The sequence below is a fragment of the Propithecus coquereli genome, unplaced genomic scaffold, assembly GCF_000956105.1.
Source record: "Propithecus coquereli isolate 6110/MARCELLA unplaced genomic scaffold, Pcoq_1.0 Scaffold69, whole genome shotgun sequence".
NCBI classification, from domain to species: domain Eukaryota; kingdom Metazoa; phylum Chordata; class Mammalia; order Primates; family Indriidae; genus Propithecus; species Propithecus coquereli.
In genome coordinates this window covers 1,068,919-1,082,754 of record NW_012152951.1, presented here as the reverse complement: position 1 = coordinate 1,082,754, position 13,836 = coordinate 1,068,919, and the positions used below count along the sequence as shown (strand labels likewise).

The 13,836-nt window shown below is 42.3% G+C and overlaps 1 protein-coding gene across 5 annotated transcripts in view; it reads left to right on the top strand.

The window, feature by feature from the left end:
* Positions 1-870: 870 nt before the first annotated feature.
* CACNB2 (calcium channel, voltage-dependent, beta 2 subunit) overlaps positions 871-13,836 on the top strand; it is a 336,969-nt gene continuing 324,003 nt past the window's right edge. For 2 of the 5 annotated variants that reach the window (XM_012660941.1, XM_012660943.1), the window contains exons 1-2: positions 923-1,042; positions 9,520-9,612. In XM_012660941.1, coding sequence (XP_012516395.1) covers positions 923-1,042; positions 9,520-9,612 — 213 coding nt within the window. Of the gene's footprint in view, positions 1,043-1,376; positions 1,413-9,519; positions 9,613-13,836 lie in introns of those variants that run through there. The other 3 variants (XM_012660945.1, XM_012660942.1, XM_012660940.1) reach the window with 2 other exon arrangements.

Sequence of the window (13,836 nt, the reverse complement as noted above, 5' to 3'; positions counted from 1 at the left end):
CAAAGATTAACACAGGCAGAAGTCATGAAGGAAAAAATCGGGCTCAGGTGGGGTGGATTTCGACCTCGCTGAAGAAGCCAGGTGCTGAGGATCCGTGGTTCATGAGCCTCATTTCTTCTCCGGCGCCTGGTTACCGACAGAATAAGGGCCTTTAGCTGCCCGGGGGATGCTCTTTGCAGACGGTTGGTCTCTGGGGCTGCCGGGAACCTTCCCTGATTCAGACTTTCGCTGCCGGAACCCAGCCTGCCCGAGCCTCCTCCCTGAAGTTAGGGACCTGCCCTCGCTCGCCCGAGGCTGTTGGGGTCCCCGAGAGGCGCTTCGGGGCCCTGGAAGCTGAACTCGCCAGCCGAGAGAGGCACCTCCCGGGCGCCAGGCCTGGCTTTCGTGGCTTTGAAAACTTTCCAGCGCCTGTGCCACGGCGACGCGCAGCGGCTGGGTCGGAGCCCACGCGGCCGCGCCTCCTGCGAGGAACTTTTCGGCGCATCGGCTGCTTGTCACTCTCGCTTCCCGACGCGCCTCCCCCTGGCTGGCGCTCCCGGGACAGGCTCCCTCCCTCCCTCCCTCCGGGCGAGGACCTTCCCGGGCGCCCGCGGCTCCCGATCCCGCCGCGCCCGCTCCGCTCAGCCCGGCCCGGCTGCCCCGCCGAGAAGGGCGCCCCTCTCCGCGGCCCCAGCCGCGCGCCCGCGCTGCCACCTCCCGGCCCCGCGCGCCGCGCCGCGCCCCGCCGCATGGCCCGGCCCCGTCCCGCGCGCTGAGAGCCGGGCAGCGCCGCGCCGATCCCGGGGCGCTGCGCCCAGCGGCCTGGCCGGAGCCCCCGGCGGCCCCCGGAGCCGAGCGGGGCGAGGGGCGGAGGCGAGCAGGAGGAGGAGCAGGGGATCCGCCGCCAGGGGCTGGCCGCGCGCTTGCAGCCGACTTTTCTCCAATGGTCCAAAGCGACATGTCCAAGTCGCCTCCCACAGCGGCGGCGGCGGTGGCGCAGGAGATCCAGATGGAGCTGCTGGAGAGCGCGGCTCCCGCGGGGGCGCTCGGAGCCGCCGCACAGGTAGCGAGGGCGCCGCGCCTTCTCCTTCCTTTGTGAGCCGCGGGCGCCGGCCGCCGCCTCTCCCCGCGCCGGGACCCCCGGCCTCGCGCCTGCCTCCCGCCCGGGTCTCCGCCGCCGCCTCTCCCCGCGCCGCTTGCCACCCTCTTCTCCCCTCCCGGCGCCGGGGACCCTGCCCCTCTGCGCCTCTCCCCGGCTCTTCTCCGCCTTCCATCTTTCTCTGCTTCCGAAAAGCCAGGCGGACAGGGCGGGGGAGACCTGCCGGGCTTCCGAGGCTTCCCCCGGGCGGCCCCGCCAGCCCTCCTCGCCCCTTCTCGGGAGAGGCACATGGAGAGACATGAACCAGGCGAGCGGACTGGACCTGCTCAAGATCGTGAGTCCGGGAGGGCGGGAGGGGGCTCGGCTTCCCGCAGCGCTCTCTCCCACGCAGACCCTTCCGGCCGGGGTGGGCGCGGGGGTGCAAGAGGGGACAGAGGTGGGCGTGGGGGCGTCCTGCCCGGTCTCGGTCTCCCCTGCCACCCTCCGCGCCTGGGGCGTGACGCCGCCTTGACAGCTCCCCTGTCCTGTTCCCTCCGGCGCTTGCCGAGCCCTGCTCCTTTCCCTTAAGAAGAGAGAGAGTTGGGGATGAGAAAGTTTTTATTTTTCCATTTTTTCTTGAAACATTAGCCATTTCAGGGAACGCCAGGATACCCCTTCTCTCCGATGAGCATTCGCGGTTGCTGGAAAAATTCAGCTCCGCTGCGCGTTGTGAAATAGGAGCTGTCAGTTGTAGGCGTTGGGCAATGGTAAGGTGGCTTTTACGTAAGGCTTTGGCAGGTACAGTTTGGATTACAGACACCTCCAGGTGTGAGCGGTAAGGAGTCTCTCAACTTTTAGCCTAGCAGGCAAATGACTTCAGCTGTGGGCTGGTTGGCACGTGATGGGAAGAGGTCAGGGTTACATTTCTAGCATCATTTTGGAGAAGTGTTTCTTCTTCGCCTCATGATCCCGGCTTGTTGACTTCAACTCTACATTTACCAGACCGTAAATTGTGGTGAGAGATATATATGTGTGTGTGTGCATGTGTATATGTACACGTATATACACACATCCATGTATATACATTCACTAGAGAGACCATTTACTGTAGTAACGGGACGGGAGTAGACAACCTAATAAAGGTTGCAAATGTTTTGCTGCTGCTGTTGTCTTACTAGGTGAGAACGGAGTGCTTAGATATTTTGATAATTTGTAATAATGGCAGGTCCAGTGGCGTAATAGTCAAGCTTCATTGAACTTTCTTTTACCACTGGGAAGCAAATGTGCTAATTTAAAACACATAACTCACTTTGATTCAAGATGGGGGAAGAATGTAGAAACCATGGACGTGTGTAATTAGAAAGTCCTTTTCGTTCGTAGTGGTAAAAGAGCTAGATTTCTTTAGTCTGCCCTGGGCTGCCTGCTTCACAGGCAGAGTTGGGACATGTATCTAACCGGCTGCATTCCCATCTAGCCTCTGCCAGAGGATCTGAATTCTAACCAACAGAGTTCACATTTGTTCTAGACTACTGATTTTCTCTAGACAGTGGCCAGGTTAAATAGGACTGAAAGATATACTCAGAGATCTCGGTTACTCCAGGATGAAGGTCTTGAATATTGATAGGGGAAAGGACTTTTAGACCTTCTATTGAGTTTGATCTTCCTTGAGGAATTTTTTTTTTTTGAAAAGATTTTATTCCTATGATAAAAATAGAGTCCCCAAATTCCGGGAGATTGAAGTTAAGGCTGACGTAAAACATGACTGCATTCAGATAAGCGATACTAACTTACTTTGTACTTTACGTAATTAAACAGAATTCAACAAATGTTGATTGTGCAGCTGCAATGTGGTAATGATTCTGATGTGAAAAGACACAATTTCTGCCTTCAAAGAACTTATATTTCGGTAGCTGCAAGTATGACAAATGTATAGCAATTGTATGGCCTGGGGCCGTAGGAGACGTACTGCATAGTATATGGCTTCAAAGAAATAAAGATCGGGAATATCCTATTTGAAGTAATCTACAAGGACGTCATAGACGAGGTGGCATCTGAGAAGATATTTGAAGGATGGGTCAGATTACAACAGAAATTGGGAGTTGGTGGGAAGTCATGCATGAAGCAAAGTCGCAGAAGTTAGAAGTCTCCTAGCATATTTCATATTTATAACCTCTAGTTTGAAAAGGGAGTAGAAAGGGCAAGATTGGGCACAGTTAGGCATAAGAGTGACAAGGCAACTTGAGGCCACATCTTGGAGACTCTGGAACCTTTCATGTTTAATGCAATAGAGAGCCGTGAATGGGGTTCAAAAGCGAAGCCACGCAGTAGCTCATTGAGAAGATCCACCTGGGAGTGTTCTATAAGACAGTTTGGAGTCTCAGAAGTCCGCAGGTGCAGCTGCCAGAAAGGATATTGATAGAATAATTTGGGCAAGAGGCAATAAGGCCTAAACTGAGAAGAGGTGAAAAGATAATGAATGACAGGTCTGTGCACCAGACATTTCAAAGATCAATCCACAGGAATTAGCAAGCGATTCCATAGACGCAGGAGAGAGAGGAGAAAGAGCAGAATGGATTTTATAAGCAGGTAACAGATATAAATATTCAACGGCATCAACATTCATCTCTTTTCTTTCTCTGCCTTCCACAAATGAAAGCAATTTTACTTGAATTGTTTTCATATCACATCCATTATTTGAGGGAAACATCGCCTTGTTTATTTTATATCTAATAAATCATGGCATCGTAGGGCTGTGGGAAGCTTGGCAAAGCCATCCCTTCCATCTCTCTGGGCAGAACAGACCAGCAGTAAAACTGCCTGAGACAGGAAGTTGTCTCAGGAGCATCCTCCCCCCTTTTTTTGTAGCACTAAGTAATTCTCAGAATTGCTAGATAATTCTACCTAGAAATGGAATTTCTATTTGCAAATGGAACCACTAAGCGATCATGGGTTTTAAGAATCATTCCACTGCACCTCTGGGTTATATCACAAGGTTTGCATGAAGGATGCAAAAGATGTAGATGAGCAAACTCTGCCAATTTGCCTTTTTTGTATCAATAATCCTTCCTGGAGGGATAGAACGTGCCCATACGTGCCAACCCTCTTTCCCCAGCATGCTGTTGTAAACAAATCGGGTGTGTTTCTTACGTGAGAAGCGAGGGGCAATCTAATTGCGAATTCTTGAAAGTTCTGATTGTTGAAAGAAAATTGCGCTTTTTGGATAAAGCGTTGAACAGTTTCAGTGTGAACTGGGACACAGTCGGCCTCCAATGTCAAGGTGCTAATGTAGGACCCTGTCCCTAAGCTCCAGATCTGCACTATCCACGACAGTAGCCCCTAGTAGTATGTGGCTTTTGGGCACTTGACATGTGGCTAGTCTGAACTGAGATGAGCTATAAATGTGAAATACACACCAGATTTCAAAGACTTAATATGAAATAAGGAATATAAAACATCTTCATTTGTCAATTTTAGATTGATTACATGTTGAAATGAGACTATTTTGGATATATTGGGTTACATGAAATGCATTTGAACAGTTCGTTTCATCTGTTGCTGTTTCACTTTTTTAGTGTGGCTACTAGAAAATTTCAGTGATACATGTGACTCATTTTTATTGGGCAGCATTGCTGTAAAATATGGAAATGATAATTCTCTGGGAGTTGAATAGCTCCTGTATGAAGGCTGGCTGGGAAGCAGGTGACAAGGATTGAGAATAGGATGGTGATAGAAGAGGATATGGAAGAGAAACAAAAGCAGTATCTCAGCAATTTAGGCCTCAAAGAGATTGTAAACCAGCACCTCCAGTCACACCTGAAAATGCACAGACAGTAACCAGAGGGCCTGTTTGTTTTGCTCCTAGCAACAGATCCCAGCTGGTTCCACCCCAGCTGAGTTGGCCAGATGCTTTTCAAGCACGTTGTCGTAATACTGGTAATGGCAATGTCCTGAATGGCTGTAGCAAGGAGCTTTATCGAAAACGAGCAGCGGTTGTTTTCCCGCAGCTCTTGGACCAAATCAACACTGTTTTCCCGAAACATTCTTAGGTCTGTGGTACAAGTCAGCCTTCTGCGGTCTCCGAAGTTTGTGGTCATGGGTCCTGTGCTTTATGTTTGGCTAAAACCTTCACTCCTAACCACCATCACTTTCCTTCTGAGTGGTATTTTCGTTCTCGTGTTGCGTGGGAGAAATTGACAAACGTGCCAGTCAGAATTTCCGAGTGTTTTAGAATTCGAAATATTATATCTGAGTGATTTGAGGTTTAGTTCTGGTAGTCTTATTCTTTTTGTATTTCATTTTTCTGTAAAGACTTAGTTTACCTGTTGCTGTACTTAATTCCTTTGAATTGTACAGTTATGTAGCCTTGGTCCTTTCAAGAGAAGGTCAGCAAAATATGTTAACCCTATAGGGGCTGGTGGCACCCTTCAATTTTGTGACTGTAGGACATGTCTACATGCTACAAATAGTGTACGTCAAACACCACGTATTACTCCCACAACTACAGAGAGAAAGAGTTAGTTATGACACCCCTTAAAGTAACTGGGCCTGTCTCATAGATCTTTCTAAGCCTGGCAGGAGGTAGATTATGAAGAAGGCATGGGTTGCCCTGGCTGTCCCTAGTCCTCCCTCCCTGTGGTACCTCCTCCCCGGGCAGATCTCTGCCTCCGAGCCTCATCCCTTTTCCCCCCTCTGCCTGCCAGCAGCCTCTCTCTCCCCAAAAAAGAACCTCTATTTATGTGGCCTCTTAATTCCTTTTTGCTTTTGTGTCAACTGATCCATATAAAAAGCAACTTATTATTTCTCCCTTTTCCAGAAAGGTAATCTCAGCTACTTCTTGCCTAGTAAGGGATCTGACATCCTCCTTCACATTAAGCTATTGATAAATGGGGAGATTTAAAGTATGATTTCTCTCTAGATAGTTTTGGCTTTGTTTGCTTTGGGCTGTAAGATGAGGAAAGTCTGACATCCAAAGGGATAAACGTTAATGAATGCAAATTGAGAGGGACGGAAACTAATTATAGGCGTCAGCGTTATGCTCACAGTGTAATTCATAGATGGGAGAACTGTCACCATAACCATCAAAGCACAAAAGCCACATCATTCTTAAGGTTGTCCCCAGGGGCTGCCAAGACAACTTTGTGTGCACTGCTGAAATCTCCAGTTAACAGACAACTTCTATAATTAACTGCTACTCTCTCCTTCAATCATACGGAGATCAGATTTTAATTACCTGTGAAAACGTGAATATTTGCTGATTTTAAAACTAGAGTCCAATTAAAACTATTTAGTGTCAAAGAAGATATTCACACTAAGCTGATATTAACATCAAGTTAAATGTTTCGTATTTTAATAAGTCATTGATACATTTGTGGAAATTTCTTAAATCTTTCTAGTTTCTGAAATCTTGCTTAGCCTGGTGTTTGAGGACAACTAAAGGAATTTAAATATATGTGGGTTTTTTTTTTTTTTGCCTTTTGTTATGGTGACATAACTTGTTTTCATTAAGCTTCATATAGCTAATAGGTAATGAGTGGAAATTAGTGACTTTGCAAACTGTTCCAAAAAGTGTTTAGGGGCCTAAATGTGTCAGAATATGGGTAACAACTTGCACTCTGGCCAAACCCCCTTTGGTGTGTCCTTTTTCCTTCCTGTAACCCTGGCTGTACTAATGGTTAACTCTTTCAGATATTGGTGATTCATATATTTTAATATTGTTAAAAAATACTTAGAAATTTTTTTTTAATCAAAGCAGCCGCATTTGAAGTAGCAAATTAACCAAGAAAACTATACTTTTTTTTTTTTTTTCAAATTTAGTCAACTAAATATTTGAACACTTAATCATACCTGTCTTTTTCCATTTGGGGAGGTTTGACCTTATTTTGTTTTTTTCAATTCCTTCAAATGAAATACTCTAGTCCTTGGGTGGGGCAAGGGCAACGTACGTAACCTAAACATCTGTACCCCCATGATATGTTGAAATAAAAAAAAAAAAAGAAATACTGTAATCCTTATTTTCAAGGATTTAAAGTAACTAGAAAACAAATCATTTCAGCAGGATGGACTTAAGTTTTCTTTCATCTAATGTATATTTAAAATTAATTTTGTAATCGGAGTATAAATTTTCACTGACATTTTTAAAAGTACATAAAAATGGACTATTTGCTTTTTAAGGATACCTTAAATTTTTTGTCTTGATCCTGGATCTTGTTATAAAAAATAACTAGCTATTGAGTGGTCACTCTACAGTATTTTTTTTTTTTTAAAAAGACTTCTGAAATTACTGCTGAAATTAGTAAAATAGAACAAATATAATCAAGCATATCTATTTTGGCTTTTAATATATATGGTGGATTAGGGATTTGCTATAATACTATTAAGGCATGAAAAAGTTAATACTTTAATACTTTATCATCCCTCATAAATTTAAGCGATTGAAAAACAATATATTTTTCTCAACATTATCACCAGTTTGCAGGCAATTCATTGTGCCATTGTTTTTTTAATATGTAAACTGTGTTAGTACGGTTGAAAACTAATAATTCCATCATTACCTATGCGTTGCGTAGATAGCAAAGTACGCCTGAAATAATGTTTATGAACAGTATTTCCAGGGGCCTGGAAAAGTTAATATGAATTTCTAAATGTGTCCAACTGCTTATAGAGAGCAACAGCCTCCCCTAGGACTGAATGTCATCAACATTGTGTGGCTCTCAGTGCCTGCTGTGCAATTGTGAGCAACCACGAAAAAGCTTACACACCCAAGCAGCTGAAGAGTAAAACATTTACCATTAAATGGCTGAAATAAAATGATGATGGAATTATACAGCCACTGTTCTCCACTCATTTAAAGATGGTACTGGAAGGAAACATGATCATGGGATAAGATTTTGTTGTGTCTTTGTTCTCAAAGATAATTTATGCTCCTCACAAACATAAATGGTGTATTTAACATAGATTGCCTCTACATCCCCAAAGAAATACATTAGGCCTAAAAATGCTTTGAAAGTAGTAAGTATTTTTCCATATGGAGTAATGGACATTTTTAGAAAAAAAAAAAAAACTTGGAGATTTTCATACTTTATGTTAGCCTCCTTAGGCCTTGGAAGACACATCTGTCCAAACCTTTACATAATAATTGGAAAAGGAAGAACATTGTTAAAAGAATGTTACTTTTCAACAGTTTATGGAATAATGTTTACATAAGTAAGAAGAATAAGCTGTTAAGTGAGGAAAACCTTGTATGTTACATTATGAAAGCCCAGTGTAGCTTTCTTTCCTTTTATGAAGTTGAGAGTTAATTAAATGCCATGGAAACACATTTGTATTGTATAAATCCCTTAGATTTATTTGACAAGAACAAACATATTTAAGAAAATTCTTTGCTTTAAGATTATACCACCCGCTCGCTGATTGCAAATTCATCTAAATTACTTATAACGCAAATGTTTGTAATGGAGTTCAGCTTGCCTAAGTGCCACATATATTATGGTTTATAAGATATTTTTATTTTAATGAAAACCATGTGAATACAGAAAGCATAATCAAGTAGCATTCTCAAAACCTGAACATGGTGATTTTAAAAAAAGTAAATTTTGTAAATTCCGATGATCAGATGAAATCTCTGTGAGCCTAGTAATTCTCAACTTACTATAAGCTTTAGTGCAATTTGTCCCCACACTTTCCAACTCTCACATAGGGGGATAGCACTTTTTTATATATTATTTTGAACTCTTACTGTGTGCTATATCTTATAACAAATGCTATAAATACATTATTTTATTTCATACCTAAAACAGTCCTATGAGGTATATTTCATTTAATACTTAACCCCATTTTCAAGATGAGAAGACCAATGCTTCAAAACTTCAAGAAATTTTCCAGAGGTTGGTTACAGATTCCAACCTATGTACTAAATTTAACTCTAATGCTCAGTGTTCAGCCATTTTGCACTTATATTTTAGTGTTTAATGTTTACAATAACTGTAGCTGTTCTTAGAATTAAACATAGCTGGATGCATAGTTTGTTCTTAGAGCTCTGAATGTAAACTGTATTAAATAATAGATAAAGCAGGTTCATTTTTGTGGATGTTTATACTTGGCCCAATCCTATTATTGAAACAAATCATCTTACCTTTAATATTCTGTTCTTAAATGCTTATTTTTTAAATGGCTTTGTCTTTAGAAGCCGTTGCTTCTTGATTGCTAACGTATTTACAGACAGCCTACATTGTTTTAGTTTAACTAGTTGTTAAATGCTTTGTCTAGAAACCTCTCTTCCCTATGTACTCACCTATTTCAGATACATTTTTGTGATTCCACCGATATAAAGCTTCTAATGGTGCTCATGTGATGCCAGCTTACTACTTGTTTTAGTCCTTGACATTTTCTACAACTAAGCCTAGATCCCTGAGAAAGGATCTAATAATAATCTAATTTTTCCTTTTTTTTGTTCTTTTTTGTAGTCATATGGAAAAGGAGCTAGAAGGAAAAACAGATTTAAAGGCTCGGATGGAAGCACTTCATCTGACACTACCTCAAATAGTTTCGTTCGGCAGGTAAGGGAGCACTTCAGTTTATGGCTTTGAGAGGTATATTAAAATGAAGGTAGTTTTTTTTTTTTTAAAGGTGGTTTTTCACCGTCATCTTACGCTTTTATATAGTATTACTGTGCTTCTGATTGAAGTGAAAATTGTTTAATGTCATAATTAATATATTTTCATTTTAAGTGAGACTGTGAGTAATAATTACACTCTTCCCTGGAAAATGGGGGAAAGACAAGTGTAGAATTCATTGTAGAGGATTTCTTTATAACTGAAGGAGAGTACTCCAGCAGAAACGATTACGGGTTTAGTGTTTTTTTTTTTTTTGGTGGGGTCAGCGGTGCGGTGGTGCGTCCATATCCCCAGCTCTGGAGTTGAGATACCGATGTTCCTCTAGCTGAGTTTTCTTCTTCCCGCTTCGGCCTTGAGTTGAAAAAGAGAAAATGATTCTTGGTCTTGAAATGGTTGAAGCTACTGAGGTTCAACAGAACAGGCGATCTCTTTGGGACATAATTTAAAAATAATTTAAACTATTTCTGCCTTTGGAGACATGGCCTTCATTTGGGTTAACGTGTGGCGTATTCTTGCTCAACGGTCCGGAACTGTCCCCTAACCAGGCGATGTCAGCCTCCCTAACATGTAAACATGCTTGTGTCTGGTAACACCAAGGATGTCAGTTACCAGAGGAAGAATGTAGACAGCTAGACCTCTGAGGGTTATGTTGTTTGTTGACAATAAAGTCTCATCAGGTGTGGGTGAGCATGTGTCTTCCTCTAACCCCTCTCAATGGCGTGGAAAATGGTGATGGTGGGAGGAGAGCTGGAGAGAGCCTGCTTTCCTGGCTGAGGTTGACCTGTGTATGGTCAGTGCTCTCATTGGTAATCTCCTGTCAGTGACAGTGCACTCACTAAAATGATGGTTGTCAACTAGAGAAGCTGCCCCTTTTGGAGGTCACTTCTCTCCATCACCTCTTGGGTCCTTCACCATGGTCCTGGGTTCTGCCTACATCAGTGGTGATTTCTATCTGGTCTGGTTGCTGCCTCCTTACACTGTCCTCATGCAGACAGAGGATGGCCCCTCCCCAGCCATCAGTACCCCCTTGCAACATCTGAGTACGCCAACAATACATCCCAGTAACCTTTAGGCAACTGGAAAAATTGTGGTCCTGGTCTGTGCCCGTTGGGAATTGTGGTCGTAGGAAATGAGGAAAAGAGAGATGATTAAGAAGGGGCAGGGCTTTTTTGCTAAAAATCTTTTACAAAGAAAAAAGAAGCTGAAGCCAAGTGAGGCCCAGCCCCGGAGCAATGTTCTGATGCTGTCAGTAGGAGCTGGGAAGGCTGTCAGAGGAGCTGAAGGTGTGTGTGTTGGCCTGATGTTATCATGGGCAGAGTGCAGGCATGGTGGCCTGGGGAGGAGTGGAGGGCCTTGGGGGACACAGTCTTAGGTGAGTCAGTTAAAGGAAAGTTACCCAAGGCCTTTTCCATTTCGAGCATGCATATTTATTCTGCTTCTGGGACAAGGAGATTGAACTTGGAGAGCTAGAACCCAGAATTCTGAGTTATCAAATTGGTGCCGAACGTTGCCGAACATGAAGCAAAAAAAAAAAAAAAGCACGTACATGCACACACACACACATACACAACAAGCTTCTTAGTGTGCATAGTAGCTGTAGCAAAGCAACAATGCCAAGCAACTTGTTGAAATTGCACGAAAACAAAAGCTGATATGTTTCATGTGAGCAAGACATAGTGAATAGAAATGAATAGTGTAGAGCTCAGTGTTGCCCATTTAAGCCCAATAAAGACATCCTGTAAAGGCAATTGTTGGACGCCATTTTCCAACTGCTTTTTTGACTATGAATTCCTCTTTCATGGAGTTTTGAGAACTCAGTTCACAAGGTGAGGAGGCATTACCACACTGCATATGAATTAACTGGAATGTGTTTTTCCACTTGATGGCTTTCTTTTCATATTGTGTTCTTAGTAATGTATGTGTGCTTGAAACACATTATAAATGCTAAAGAGAGCTGTTAAACTATTTAATTTAAATTTAGATACATATTGCCAAAACATGCACGAGTTTGTAAGAAGGCAAAAGAAAACTTATCCCAAAGGGTAAATAGAATGGTCCTCCTAGAGTCTCAGTGGGATGAGACGCTTGCTGTGGTGTGGATTTGGGGGTGGTTGTTACCCCAGCAGGTCATCAGAAACCCTGAAGTACCAGCTTGTGTCTATCACAGGAAAAAAAAGTGTCTTTGGCAAGAATTCTGAGTTAAAAATTGTATTTTTTTCCTTTGGTAATTTATTCTGTTAAAACAGCGTTCATATTTTGCTACCATTTGAAAATAAGCGAAAGCTACCATGAGATAGCTAGATATTTGGTAGAAATGGTTTCCTGAGAGTGTTTGTGGAAATGCATGGCAGATAGTTACAAGAGGCATGTTAGATTATTAAATAATTTGAAAGAACACCTTTTCCCTGTGTTCTTTTTACCGTAAGTAGATGTTCTGTTAAACAAGTGACTTATCTCAATATATTTTACTTACCTGTCTGTGGCTAGGAAACATATATAATTGGTCAAAAGGTATTTGGTTAATATAACTGGGCTCTATTTAGGAATATCTCACAATTAGATTTTACTGATGCCCTTCCATTAAAAATAATTTCTATATAATTTTGGAAACCTGAGAATTCTATTTTTATAAACAGTATGTTATTTGTAAGGACCTTTAAAACTGGGAAACATTAGGTACACTTTTAGATGGTCTTCATAATACTGAGATTTAAAAGTTTTAGAGGTTGAAACTGTGATAATTTTATATAAAAGAAAGGAACTAAGAATTGTAACTGGGAAAATATCAGAGAGTTTTTTGGGAACTGAATTGTACCCCCTCTCCACAAATTCGTATTTAGAAGCCCAAACACCCAGTGTGATTGTATTTGGAGATAAGGCTTCTGGGAGGTGATTAAGGTTAAATGAGGACGTAAGGCTGGGACCATAATTCAATAGGACTATCGTCCTTATAAAAGGACAAAGGGACCACAGGGTTGTGTGCACACAGAAGAGAGGTCACGTGAGAACATAGTAAGAAGGTCGCCATCTGCAAGCCAAGGAGAGAGGCCCCACCAGAAACCAGCCCTTCTGACACCCTGACCTTGGACTTTCAGCCTCCACAACTGTGAGGAAATTAATTTCTGTGGTTCAAGCCACCCTGGGGTACTCTGTATGGCAGCTCCAGCAGACTAGTAGAGATTTATATATAATTAGGCTTAAAACTAGGCCTTTAAAAATAAACCTTCTTAATTTTAGGGGGAAACTTCAAACTGTTTTCCATAATGGCTGTGGCAATTTATGTTTCTACTACTTATGGGTATGTATCTGAAGGAAATGAAATCTGTATTTTGAAGAGATATCTGTACTCTCAAGTTCATTGCTGCATTCTTCACAATAGCCAAGATATGGAAACGAGTGAATTAACCTCGCCAATTAACCTGTCCATTGGCAGATGAATAGATAAGAAAATGTGGTATAGATATGTTCAGTGGAATATTATTCAGCCTTAAAAAAGGAACTCCTTTGCAACAACGTGAATAAAACTAAAGAACATTATGCTAAGCGAAATAAGACAGAGAAACACAAAAAACTGTATAGTATCACTTGTGTATAGAACGTTTAAAAAAAAAAAAAAAAAAGTCAAACTCATAGAAACAGTAGAATGGTGGCTGCCAGGGGCTGGTAGTTGGGGAAATGGGGAGATGTTGGTCAAAGAGTACAAACTTTCAGTTGTAAGATGGATAAGTTCTTGAGGATCTAACGTACGGCATGGTAAATACAGTTAATATTGCACTGCGTACTTGAAACTGGTGAAGAGAGTAGATCTTACGTGGTCTCACAAAAAGACGATAATTATGTGAGGTGATGGATGTGTTAAATAACTTGGTTGTGGTCATCATTTCCCAGCGTATAGGTATATCAAATCATCACATGGTGCATTTGAAATATAAACAATTTCATTTCTCGGTGAAACTGAAAATAAATACATTTAAAAAACTCTTCTTATTGATCATGTAACAGATTTGCCAAAAAGTACACAAATCATGTGTTCAGTCTGAGTTTTCTTCACAAAGTCAATACACCTGTGGAAGCACCAGCCAGATAAAGAAATAAACCTTCGGTACCCCAGATGTTCCCTTTTTTCTTACTAAAGATAGCCACTGTCCTTACTTCTGAGACCATACA